This window comes from Crocodylus porosus, unplaced genomic scaffold (genome assembly GCF_001723895.1).
Source record: "Crocodylus porosus isolate Cpor-Errol unplaced genomic scaffold, CroPor_comp1, whole genome shotgun sequence".
Taxonomy (NCBI): Eukaryota; Metazoa; Chordata; order Crocodylia; family Crocodylidae; genus Crocodylus; species Crocodylus porosus.
This window is the reverse complement of record NW_017728913.1, coordinates 4,153,417-4,166,905: the sequence shown is the minus strand read 5'-3', so window position 1 is coordinate 4,166,905 and position 13,489 is coordinate 4,153,417. Positions and strand designations below refer to the sequence as shown.

Sequence of the window (13,489 nt, the reverse complement as noted above, 5' to 3'; positions counted from 1 at the left end):
TGTCAAAGGCCTTGCTGAAGTCCAGAAAGACTATGTCCACGGCGACACCTGCATCCACTGTTTTTGTGACCTGATCATAAAAGGCAATCAGGTTGACCTGCCCATAATGAAACCATGCTGGTTGCCCTTGAGCATCATCTTTGAAGCCAGCCCATTGCAGATGTGCTCCATGATGATCTTCTCAAAGAGTTTCCCTAGGACTGAGGTAAGAGTGACGGGCCTATAGTTGCCCAGGTCCTCCCTCCTCCCTTTTTTAAAGATGGGGACCACGTTGGCTATCTTCCAGTCATCTGGCACCTGGCCCAAGCACCATGAGCACTTCTAAAGCCGTGCCAAGGGCCCTGCAATAACCCCTGCAAGCTCCCTCAACACCCTGGGGTGGAGAGCATCTGGACCCGCTGATTTGAACACGGCCAGCCCTTCCAGAAGCTCTCTAACCTGGTCCTCCCCAACCTGAGGTCTGGAGGCGTTCTCCTCGAGTCCATCTTGCATTACGGTGGGAAATCCCAGTCCCTGCCCAAGAAAACAGAGGTGAAGAATTGGTTAAACAGGTCTGCTTTCTCCTCTGGTACAACCACCAGATTGCTCAGAGGATCTTGCAGGGGCCCCACATTTCCTGGTGCTTTCTTCATCCCCCTGTATATTTGAAAAAGGCCTTTTCGTTACCTTTGATTTTGGACGCAAGTCCTAGCTCTATGTCCGCCTTAGCTTTCCTGACAGCCCCCCTACAGGCCCAAGCAGAGGAGGTATACTCCTTTCTAGAGATAGCACCCCCCTTCCACCGGTTGTACGCTGCCTTTTTGGCAATCAGGCATTCCCGTACACCCTTGGTGAGCCAGGGAGGCTTACGGGCACTCCTGCCCCCCCCTTGCTTCTTGTTGGGATGGTCAGCCCTTGGGCCCTGAGTATTATCTCCGTAAGGAATGACCACTCATTTTGGGCACTGAGTTCCCCTGCCCTTGAGAACCCCAGCGCCTCTCCCACTAATCTCAACTCATTGAAGCTGGCTGTCTTGAAGTCTAGGGCTACCACCTTGCTGCTGGGCCTTGACACCCTGCGCTGGATGGTGAATTCATGTTTATAAGCACAAGCAGCATGCTTTTCATATGCTGCATCTAAGTTTGACTCTTCTTGGTCCTTATTGCACTACTATTGTCTCCCCTCTGTTACATTCTGATTGATTATTTTAATGATTCTGTTTGAACATTTTTCTTTTAATAGGCCCTCTCCACACATTACATCTTTTGCACAATTACCTGGTTAAATGCACAATTAATTTAGACTGGTGACACTTGCATATTAATTGTGGGGCCTTAAAAAGGGTCAATCAGCTATAAATGGTGTCTATAAATATGATCTGGGGCATGGGGGTGGTCCAAGCAGTCTGCCTCACTGCTGTAAGCAGGCAGCCCCTCCCACCACCTGTTTCATTACCACTGAGCTGTGACCTGGGCTGGAGACATTCCTAAGGGAGTGGGAGACCCGCTCCCTTTGTTTCAGTTTCCCACTCTTGCAGGTCATGTGCCTAGTTCTCTCACCTGGTTAGTCATTTGGAAGCACCAGTCAGCCACCAAAGGGACTGCTTCTGGTGGGAACTTAGTGATGAGGTCATGGCAGGGATATATAAGGTTCCTTCTTCCTGGAAGTGGGGAAGATATGTTCTGGGGACACAGCCACCTAGCCATGCGGCCTCTAGAGCAGGCTCAGTCAGCCCCTGGACAGAATTGTGAGTAACTTACATGAAATGTAGTGGGGAATTTAGAATCTAGTGTTTTAGTTGCTTGTCAAAAGGCTACCAAGCCATTACAGTTTGCTCTAGGATTTTCTTGTGATACTTCTCTGTCTTTTACCTATCCCCAAGCCTGCTCTCTCTACCCACTAAAGCTATCCATTAGCCAGCCTTGTACATCGTTTAGAGAGTTTGAGCATGCCTTTCTGCTCCCTTTTCTTGGCTGACTAAGGGAGACTATTTTCTATGCTTCAGGCTAATAAAAGCACTCCAAGATCCCAAGGTCTGTGGGGCTTGTGTATCCCTGGTGGCACAAGGCCCAGACAAAGACCGGAGTCCAGGTGGTGGCAGAGCTACCCCAGACTTGTGGGTGTGCTCCAGGAAGGAGGTGGACCATATGTAGGAGCCCTAAGGGAAGCACTCAAAGCTTGGTTTTTGGCTGGGTGCAGTGAGGCGGGCAGCTCAGCACAGGAGTGCCCTCTACTGGCCTGCCACAGCCCTTGTACTGGCAGTGAGGCACGATAGGATCTTATGCTGGCTTACACCATCGTGCCTCCTGCCATGCATGTATGGCGTGGCAGAAGACAAAATTGTACGGATCATGCCTTGGGTCCCATTGTGCCTTTACCTGCACATGTACAGGGGGTCTTAGAAACTGAAATGTTAAAGGTTGCAGGATGGAAGTAGTAATTGATAATAGATAGGGACAGACATGGACAGCTAAGAGGGTGTCTTAAAAATGCAGCCTTGTCAGTAATGTTTTCTGTACAGGCAACCCCCCTTAGCGCTCTTAATTGGCTTCTGAACAACCAAGTATTAAATGAAACGAGTGTTAAGTGAAACTGAAAGTATCTGATGATCCAAGATGGTGAACACAAGTGTTTTTAATGACCCAAGATGGCAACCATGAGCATTATAACAAAGCTCACTGAGCGCTAAGTGAAATCAGATATCAATTTAAAATGAGCATTTTAGCGAAATAGTACAAAGCAAAACAGCATTAAGTGGAGGTTGCCTGTATTAGAATCCCTGATTATTGGTCCATTTTCAATTTCTAATATTACTTTGGAAAATAAAATTGAGAGTAGCCAGCAAATGCTGAGTAGCCAGCAATGTTGCCATGACCTCCAGATCAGTTGTCGTCAACCTTCACAAAATGTATTTGCATTCTGATGGTACCGCCTTCATGCCTTTAATCTGTGTTCTACTTTGCATAGAGATGCTATTCCTCATGGGACATGTGCTAATTTGGCAATATAATATAAAAGTGAGCATAATTACAATAGGTCATGTTACTGTAAAAGAAATGGGTATTTCTTTCTTTATTGGGCTCTTTTCTGTTTAACCATTGATGTGCTAAATGGCTAACCTACCTGCACTAGAATGTCAGAAGCATAAATATTTCACTTCCATTGAATTATGCTTTACAAGAAAGAAAAGTTTGGGGGAAAAAATTCAGCCTAGAAGTTTAAATTTCTGTAGTAGTATAATCTGAGTTCCATAACATCCTATCCTTTACCATATATAGGAAGCATAATAATAGTGACGATTTGATTTTTTACCTCCATTGTAGATTTGCCGCAAACTAAATGGCATCCGTTTCACCTGTTGTAAAAGTGCCAAAGACAGGACATCTATGTCAGTGACACTAGAGCAGTGCTCAATCTTGAGAGATGAACATCAGCTGCACAAAGACTTCTTTATCCGGGCACTGGACTGTATGAGAAGGTATATATCTATTTTTTCTTGTTCCTTTTTTTTTCAAACACATGCATATATTAGTAGTATATTGCTTTATTAGCCAATAGTGAATTGAATAGCAGAAACTTTGGCTTAGTGAGGAGTAAGGACTGCACAGTTTGGCCAGTTACTTAGTAGCTCATTTTTCAACACTGGTTCATAGGCTTTCGTAAGGCACACAATTTTAGCAACATGTCCTTACATTGTGAAAAATAAAATAGCTTTTGCTCTTTTTCAAGACTTTCATGCTGTTTTAAATTCTCATTAAACAATCTGAATAAAACTGAGCCAGACAAATATTGCTAGATCAAAATTAAACATTTGTTACAGTTGGTTGTTCTTGTTAGCTTATATTATCAGAGATAAAAAGGACAACCAAGCAAGTTTGGATTTATATCGATTGTCGCTTTATATTTAATTGAATCCTCGTAATTTTTTTTTAAACTTCCTTGTATTGCATTGTTAAGTGTAGCTATGCAGAAGTTAATATGGAAGTAATCAAGAATGTGTAATTAGGAGATCTAATGAAGGTTTGATTGTCTGTATTTTAGACGCATGGAACAGATTTTAAGCAGGCAAATTTGGATCGTAAAATAAACCTCTCCCCTACATTCCTTTTTTCTGTTAGCTGTAATGGGACTGCTGTTTCATAGACTATAAGTAGACATCTCACTTGAGGTGGTCCTGATTGCCCTGGGTTTTAACCCAGATCAGAACTTAAGCAGTACAGCCATTTACATGTGCATAATCAATCCCATTAGGTGTTCTGTTAAAGGTACCATGGGGTCTGGTGCATGATCCCAACAATGATGCTTCCTGCCATACTACACGTGCATGGCAGGAAGTGTGACTGTGGAATTTCCAATCAGATCCTAATCACTCTATATTGTGGGTGGAAGTGGAGCCCAGGATCATGACCCTGGGCTCCCTCAGCTCTGGCAAGTAACAAGCCAATCAGCAGGTCTCCGCTCCCAGCCTCACAAGTCAAAGGCTCCAATGCACCCCCAAGGCTAGGAACACCAACCAGATGATTGCCACTTCCAGTCTTGGGGCCACATCGGAGTCCTTGACTTCAATGCATCCCCAAATATTGGAGCCCTGATCAGCTGCTGCTCCCAGCCCCTGGGGCTTAGGAACCTGTGGCTCCACAGCACTCTAGAGCCTGGGAGCAGCAACTAAATGGGAGTCCCAGACTCTGGGGTACTCAAGGGCTTCAATCAACTGCTGGCAACAACAGCTGATCAGGGCTTCTGGCAGCACATGGGAGTCAAGGACTCTGTTACTCTCCTAAAACTGGGAGTGGCAGTCAGCTGATTGGCACTTTTAGCCTTGGGATTGTATGGGAATCAAGGTTTCCCATATACCCCCAAAGCTGAGAGCCCCAGTCAGCTGATGCCTGGCAACACGTGCAATTTTAGGCATGATGGGAAGGAGCTACAATGTTATTACACATATTTTATGTAATAACTTTGTAGCTTATTCCTTTTTTATTGCACCATTAATTATATTTGCATGCATTCAGGTTAATACTAAAGTCATGATTAATTGGTTAATCACATCTTAGTGTAACGTCTGCCGGAGCCACAGGTGTTCCAAGATGCTTTGCTGCCTGTCTCAGTAGGTGGCCAGTGAGAGCACATAACCTGACAGATCTGTCCTTGCAATGACCCGTAATTAACTTAAATAACTAGCAGCATTGTCCTGGGGAAAAAATGTTATCACAAACTTATTTCATATATTTATCAGGATACTTAAAATGGGATTATGGATTTATGTGTCTGTAGGATCCTGGGGTGAAAGGCTTTCTGGCAGGAGGAATGTGACATCTGTTTATACCCGTAGTTAATTTTCATGAATACTACATAGTTATGCATGTGATGTTAGGTAAGATTAAAAAAAAACATTTTTCATGCAAGTTTTTTAGAGATGATATGACAAAAGCATAACTGTAAATGTCATAGCAGGCTCACATGAAGTTACTGTTTGGCTTCCATTGGAGTGTAACACATGATTAGAATTTCTCTCCTACTTTCTTTAAATTGTTTAAATCTCCTAATTTGTTTGCAGAGATTATACCTAGGTAAATGATTGTGTTATAAAACTCCAAACCAATGTTTTGTATTCTTGATGCTAGAAGTTTCATTTCTAGATTGATTTCAGCTGCTGTTAAATCTTGAAGTTGTTGCTAAATGGATGTGTTTGCAATGTGTCCTTCAGCAGGGACACAAATTATTTATAAAGAAAAAGTTAATTGCTGCAGAAGGTAATTCAGCAGAGCATGGTGAGGGCTCAGTAGGATAGTCAGCTTGTAAGTTACTAATGTAGAGTGATGTTATACTAAAGTACCATTTAGTATATATCATTAGCTTCCACAAATCCTTTAACCACTGCAGCATTTCAGCTACAGCGTGACACTTTCATGCACTGTCTTTCATATTTCCATGTTTTGCCACTAATGAACAGTTTTTGAGTTTTCTACATCAAACACTTTTTGTTGGCATTTCAACTGTTTGTTTTTCCTTTATAAATTGCCCATAAATGTAAGTCTTTGCAAGCTGCTGTGTGTTGCTGGGCATAAGCATCTCAATTTTATAAAATATCTTCTGATAAAGATTAACACTCAGTGGTATAACAAGACAATTTAGTAGTAAAAAACTTAGTAAATTGGACCTTATGTATCATACAGAATAACACGTTGGTACAGAAGTACCATAAGTTTTTGAGATAAAAACACACCTCGTATTGGAGCTAGTGTAATTTTATATCCTTATAATTGATCTGAAAAGTGAAGTGAACTGTGAACCAGTGAAAGTTGTAGAGGGTACCAAAATAGAACATTTAGGGAGCTGGGCAAATAAAACATGAAAGTTAAAAGATGCAAGATTGCATATGTAGGCTCTGATTTGGGAAAACATCCCTGTTTAGGAAGGGCACTCCACAGTGCCTGCCAAGTATTAAATATATGCTTGAAGTTCAGCATTTTCTTCAGCCTGCTCCTGAAATTGGCATTTAAAGAAAAACACCACTAAACAATAATAATAGTAAACTGAATTAAGTTGAACATAATGCATTGTAATACAAAAAACTAATGTAGGTGGTAGGGTCATAAACTGCCTTAATATACATAATTATTTCCCTATAGCTTGAACCAGTGAATATAGCAGCTTATGATTTATTGCTAGCTAACAGAGTTAATCCCTTAGGTTAACACATCCCGGTGTTTTGAGTAGTGTAGGTTTGATCCTGTCAGTCAACCATGGTGTCGGCTTCCACGTATCACAGTTTGTCACATCATTAAATGCGTTTTCTGTATGAAATACAGTAAAATGTCAAATAACATTGTTTACTAGCATATAAAAATATAAAACCCAAATAGTGATAACTCCTCTATATGCAGTGAAACCAACTTAATTTCATCAGGTTTACAGTGATAAAAATGTCTATATTCTACAATTGATAAAACCTCATTTTGAATTACTAAGGTTATGTTTACAGTTTGTATAAATCCAGAAACCTACCACTGGGGTCAAATGAGCCACTCTGATTTTACATCACTGGTACTTACCTCAGAATCTGTACAGTCCAGGGCAACCTGCTATGGATAAAATAGAGATAAATTAGATGACTTACAAAAAGAAGAGTTGTAAATGTAAGGAAATGGAACTTCATGTAGTTATGCTGATGAACTCTCTTTTCGCAAGTTCAGCAGAAAATTTGGAAAAGAGTGGCAAGTTTGGGCAGAAAATAATCAAAATAGGAGAAAGGAAAATGTCCAAAAAAATTTATTTTTTTTTTAGGAAAATCTGCAAGATAAAAAAAATATATGTTTATCAAGAAAAGCTTTGAAATTGTATATTGGTTTTTACAAAAGTAAGGGGGAATCTAGTTTTGGAACTTCCAGTTTTTAGTCCTCCTGTTATTTTCATTTTCAGAAATTTCTGAAGAGCTAATGTACAATGTTAACTTTATGTCATTTTTACATTTGTAAGGGAGGTATGAAAGAAAAAAAAGTCATCATTTTGTCTAATATAAGCATATTAACAGTACCTTGGTTGACATGTTGACTACAGGGGTGTTTTTTAAGTTGAGAGGGATAGAATTGACTACTAATTAAAGCAAGACCACAGGTTAACACATTTGAAAATATGAATCTGCAATATTCTGGAAATTACATAGATAGATAAATAAATAAATAAATGGTAGACCTTTAGTTCATGCTAGAGTCTTCCTGTGCTAGACTGCATGATCAGTTTCTGATGTGCACAACAGGAGATTTGACTGAGAAGAGAAAATTCATTTTTCCTTGTGTGATAATTAAGATCTGAGACAAGCTGTTGAAAAAGAACTGATACAAAATCAAATAGGAAAAGCACTTAACATTAGAGATTGGTTAGGCAGTTGAGGTCTAGTTTTATCTATCTGAATTGTCGCTCAAAATTTGAAGTAAACTTTTAGACCTTTAAGCTGTTCTCTATGGGCATTTTTACACATGTAAGTGCCATAGTGCCAGGTGCTCTGAAAAGTGCCAGGCGCTGCAACACTTGCAGTTGTATAAGCTGCAAAATTTGTGTCAGGAATGAGAAAATGGCAACGGTAGGCTTTTGAACTAAAACACACTGGAGGTGCTTTAGTTCAAAAGTGCACCACTGCCATTTTCTGCACAGATGCACATTTCGCCACTTATACTAATGCACGCGCCACAGCAGACTCAATTAATTCATGGTGCATCATGGGACAAAAAAGTATGTGTATAAATGCCTGTTGCCTGGGCCCACCCAGAAATGAAGATTTGAATTACTGGCCAAACAATATTGGCCAAACAAAAATTCCTAAATATTATCCAAACTTCACCTCCTCTCACCCAGCTTCTCATAGCCTTGCTGAGATCTCCTGAATTGCCGCAGCCTAGCCCCACAATTATTATCCAAATGTCAGGAAAGGGGGACCATTAAGGGATAATCGAGATCTAGGTCGGAGTAGGCAAATACAGCCCATGGACCACATCTGGCCTACCAGGTGATTTCATCCAGCCTGCAGGCAGGTGCCCACCAATTCACTGTATTTGGTCCAGCCCTAGGCTGTCACTGCTGTGCTTGCATAGGACCAAGCCCCACTCACTCCCATGGGGGCAGTGCATGCTGTAGTCCTACCCTTGCCCATGGGATGGCCCTGACCCCAGCCCTCCAGAGAAGCAGTAATGGATGGGGAAGGGGCAGTAACAGCGGGCAGGGAAAGTGGTGGTGGCAGCCACAGGCAGAGGGAGGGGAGTGTCTGGCAGGTGGAAAGTTAAGGAAGCAGCAGGGGAAGAGCAGCAGTGGGAGAGGGGAAGTGGTGTCAGCCACAGCATCAGGAAGCAGGTAGAGGGGAGTGGCAGTGGCAGCAAGTGGAAGTGAAGCAGGAGCTAGGCAGGTGCATGGTGCCCGTGCTGGTGCCGTGGGGCCAGGGCCGGTGAGGATCCAGGGCAAGGTGGCAGGAGCATGGAGCCTGGGCCAGTGAGGGCACAGGGTCTGCCTGGCTCCATTGGAGTTTGCGTGCAGCTCCCAGGTTCTCTACCTAAGCTGCACACCTCTGGGTAGAGCCTCACATGGAGGCGGTGGCCTGACCGCACTCACTGCTATGTGCAGCCCATAGGAAACAGTGGGGAGCTCCAATCTATGGAACCAGGCCAGCTCTGCCCCTCTTCCTGCCATCCTGGCTGAGTCCCATGATCTGCACCACCAGCTTCATCATGTGGGGCTCCCCCCAGGAGCACGTGGCTCTCACACACCCCACCATACACATGGTACACACCCCAGCCACTCTTCCACTCCATACACCCCACAACCCCCATATACCCACAGCCCCCACAAACCCCATATCAACACCCACCCAACCCCACATCCATACACACCCTCCCCTACACCCTACATACAAACATCCCCCCACACCCCCCTACCTACCCACATCCCCCCACAAACCCTACACACATATCCACATACCTACACTGCCCCTCACACCCAACATACACACCCACACACATATACCCACTCCTCTATACTCCTACACGCCCCAGACAGTATTGAAGAGTAAGAATGAATTTTGAGCTAGTATGCAATCACCTCTATTGATGCAAACATACACAAAACCAGGCAAAAATATTTTTAAAATAAAATTAAAATGTGTTGTTGTAAATGTTTGGATTTTTAATATACTATTTGGGCTTTTTTCTGGTTCTGAGATGGCAAACCCCCTATCCAAAAGGAGTACTTCTGGGAGCAAGGGGAGGGACTTCTGGTGGCGAAGGTCAGGAGTTAAGGGGTGGGACTTCCAGTCCTAAGATGGCAACCAGGGGACGGGTCATCTGTCAAGGGACAGCGCTACCCTTGTGGCATTCGACAGCTCACCAAAACTAATTAAGTGGCCCCCCACCTGAAATAACTTCCCATCCATGATCTAAGTCCTTTTGATGCAGGCAGCTCAAGAGAAGAGAACTGGATAAAAACAAATTTGGGGTAACAAACCAGAGAGGAGAACTGAGGGAAGAGATCACACCTGGACAAAGGGGAGAAAAGCTACAGTTTTTACCAGGGGATGTAATGGCCTTCAAACAAACACTCACTTGATTCATTCAAAGGAACTTGTCAACCCTGTTCTGGGAGCTTGTCTAAACAAGGTTAATGGACTTCATACAGGATGTGACACTTCTGTATTTATCCTTTCTATCTCTTTGATTACTGCTGTACAGTGTTATTTAGAAGCTTATGCTGTGCATTACTGAACTCTTCATTCTTTGCCTGCAGAAGCTTTTAAAATGGTTTATGCCATTGAAGAAATCATTTTGTTTTAAGTATAGACAGAGGCACAACATCAGTGCTTCTCTAAATGTGTATAGCTTGGGCAATTTTCCTCTGATGAATCTTCGATAGAGCACTTCGTTAAGCCCCATGTCAATTTCATACGTTTGTGATGATTGCCAGGGAACACTTTGAAAAGAAACAGAATACAAGAAAAGCTAAGTTTTAACCTACAGAAATGTTACAAGCTGGATTGAGCTTTGAAAGGTGACTTTTCAGAATTAACAACAGGAGCACAAAATGCTGTACAAGCTAACTGGTTTATAAAAGTAAACAGAGATTTAAGAGAAGCCTTGACTGGAAACTGTAATTCTGAGGTACAAAAAAATCCTGGGAAAATTTTGTAGGTTTCATGTTTCCTCCTTCTCTGCCCATTCTGCCATGGCTGTGATGATAATTATACAGGGGTGAGGAATAAGTGTGTAGCCCTCTTCTGTTTTGGCCTTGTGGGAAGGTTAATGATGAGGCATAGATTCATAGATGTTTGGGTCAGAAGGAACCTTAGCAGATCATCAAGTCTGACCCCCTGCCCTGGGCAGGAAAGAGCACTGGGAGAGTCAGGACTCTCCTACTACTTGTAACTTCCCATTTTTTGATACCCTTGCATAGCATAGTATAAATTTAGCATGCATCAGAGGCTAACTCTCGCATTCAAATTTTGTTTAATGTTTATGCTCGGAAACCTTGCTTTGTAAATTCTGCTAATAGGGTTTTTTTAATCTTATGGAATGACAGTTAACCATTAGAAGAATTTGAGACTTGTACTGAAACTCCATGAAATATTCATCACTTGTAAAAAAAAAAAAAAAAACAAAAAACAAAAAAACCCCCCCAAAAAACAAAAAACCCAAAAAAACAAAAAGCAGTGTTTTAATGGTTGTTTTACTGTATGTCCTTTTAACTTAGGACAAATGTTGCAAATTAGCTAGAGAAATTCAACTTTACTATCTACAATGCAGGTTTATCTTCTTGGTATAATTGATGTAATTAAAATACTCATGCAAGTAGGGGAGTTTTTAATAAATAATACTGTATCTGAGTTAGTTTTGCTACCGACATATATAATCAGTTTTGCCTTGCTACATATATAATCAGTCTTAATGGAGTTATCTGCATATTTATGGTGACTATAACCAATGCATTATTCCTTTGAATCAAGCATCTCATTTCATGTTACTAATATTACAACTTTGATACCCCAGTCTTCATCAAATGATGTGATCATCTTTTCTTATCTTCTATTTACTAGAATTTGTGCCATCTTACATTGTTTCCATATGAGACGGAATCAAACACAAACACCTTTACCATAATTAATCTCAGGTTACAGGCTACCACACAATTCTATTTCTTTTCCTTGGACCTTCCACTCCTTAAAAGAGGTTGGACCCCAGAAGGTAGCATAAACTGAAGTTGCTTTCTATAGAGCTCTTAAATTTGTGCCTGTGTTGCCTGTTAAATTGTCCTTTTCAGTGAACTGGTCCATGTCTATTTTGAGAGTTTTGTATGGTAAATAACCAGAGAATCTCATTTTCAGAATGTTTCCAATAAAGCCTAACAGTGAAATATAAATGTGACAAATCTACTCTCTTCAGTGAAGCCTCAGGGCTGTGAAGCCCATCATCATTCTTAGCAGGAAGCAGTACCTGTCAGATGTTTTTGGACAGTGAATACAAAATTTGATTCAATGCAAGACACATTGTTTTCACTCAAAACACTGGTTGAGGATATTTTGGATAAATTGCCTATCAAAGAGCAGATTGAAGCACATAGAACAAAGAGTGAATGGTCTGGGCAACAAGATACAGGCTTTTGATGGTCCAATTGTGAAGCAAATAGCCTATTTTAGGAGCTATTGAAGGCTTCATTGCACAGAGATCACTAGCAAAATCAGCTTACTCAAAAATGCTTGAGTTTTAAGAATAGGACTCGTTTTTTGTTAAAGAAAGGACAGCTGCAATCTCTCTTCTGTAGCAGCCGTATGCATTATGCCTTACAAGACAAAAAGGAATGTGAAGTAATGAAAAGCAGTGCAATCAGTGCATGTTGTTGGCATTTTAAATGCATCTGTTTATGCTTATATGGGAGGACTAGGATTTTATTGATCTTCTGGGAGAAGTACATATTAAGGATTAAAAATTTCAGTGAGATATGGGGGACCAGGTGAACAAATAGATTCTTAATGATGATGGCAAAAGGCTCAGAAAATATTAAGACAGTAGTGGGTTGCATGGGATACCTTAATTCCATCATTTCCTAACTCCCAAGTGCTTGGCTTTGTGACTGGAAAGTTACTTTATATTTTTAACTTTTAACTGTAACTTTTAAAATATTTAAAAAACAGCCAAAGGATCCTGATATAAACCATACTGACACTCTACCTGGGTCATCAACACAATGTAGATTTTCAGATCTGCAGTATGATCCCTCTACCATTTGGGCTCATGCAATAGCTGGTTAGTGGCTGTTAACAGTAATGGCTTAACTCTTAATGGTTAACTCTTAAATGGACGCTCACTTTTCCAGTGGGTTCAACAGGTATGTGCTGACAGCAGAGTGATGTAGAGATCTAGGACTGTGGGGCTTAAGTCGAGGTTCTGTAGCAGAGTGTGCTTGACACAGGAGGCATAGAAGGGCAGCTCCGTGTCTTGGGCAGCTGCAGCGCACAGGACAGTGCCGGACTGCTGCAATGCTGATTACAGTGGCACGATAGTCCACTGCTATGATGGTAGCTGTTTTTGTGTGCCCCCCTCACAAATGCAGTGATGGGAGCTGCTGCCCCATGTCCTCCCTCTCCCTCCTCCCACCCGAAGCTACTGTTTGAAAGGTTCCTGTCCCACTTTGTGGAGCCAGACTTCTACATCTGCCACCTCCAGCCTGGCTTCATCCTGTGACATCTGTCATAGCCTCTCCTCACTCCTTTTTCCTCTGTCCTACTCCGTGGCACCAGCCCACTTGTAGCTCCTCACCTCTCTACATTCCCATGTGGATGTTCTGACTTCCTCTTCCGCCGCTGCCATATGGTCTGGACACCGGAAATTTAAGGGCCCAGGACAGCCGGTTTCCCTGCTCTCATTCCCTAACTACCAAGAAGACTAATTGCTGGGAAAGTTTTGTTTAGCATCCACAGGCCCATCCTAGACTATACTGTGTGTGGACACAATCTTCAGCAAATTCAGCTGCCAGA

General features: G+C 42.0%; 1 protein-coding gene across 3 annotated transcripts in view; it reads left to right on the top strand.

Moving 5' to 3' along the window:
- Positions 1–13,489, top strand: part of INPP4B (inositol polyphosphate-4-phosphatase type II B) — a 385,552-nt gene that overhangs the window by 332,997 nt on the left and 39,066 nt on the right. For 2 of the 3 annotated variants that reach the window (XM_019534402.1, XM_019534401.1), the window contains exon 23: positions 3,303–3,457. In XM_019534402.1, the coding sequence (XP_019389947.1) occupies positions 3,303–3,457 (155 nt within the window). Of the gene's footprint in view, positions 1–3,302; positions 3,458–13,489 lie in introns of those variants that run through there. The other variant, XM_019534403.1, reaches the window with a different exon arrangement.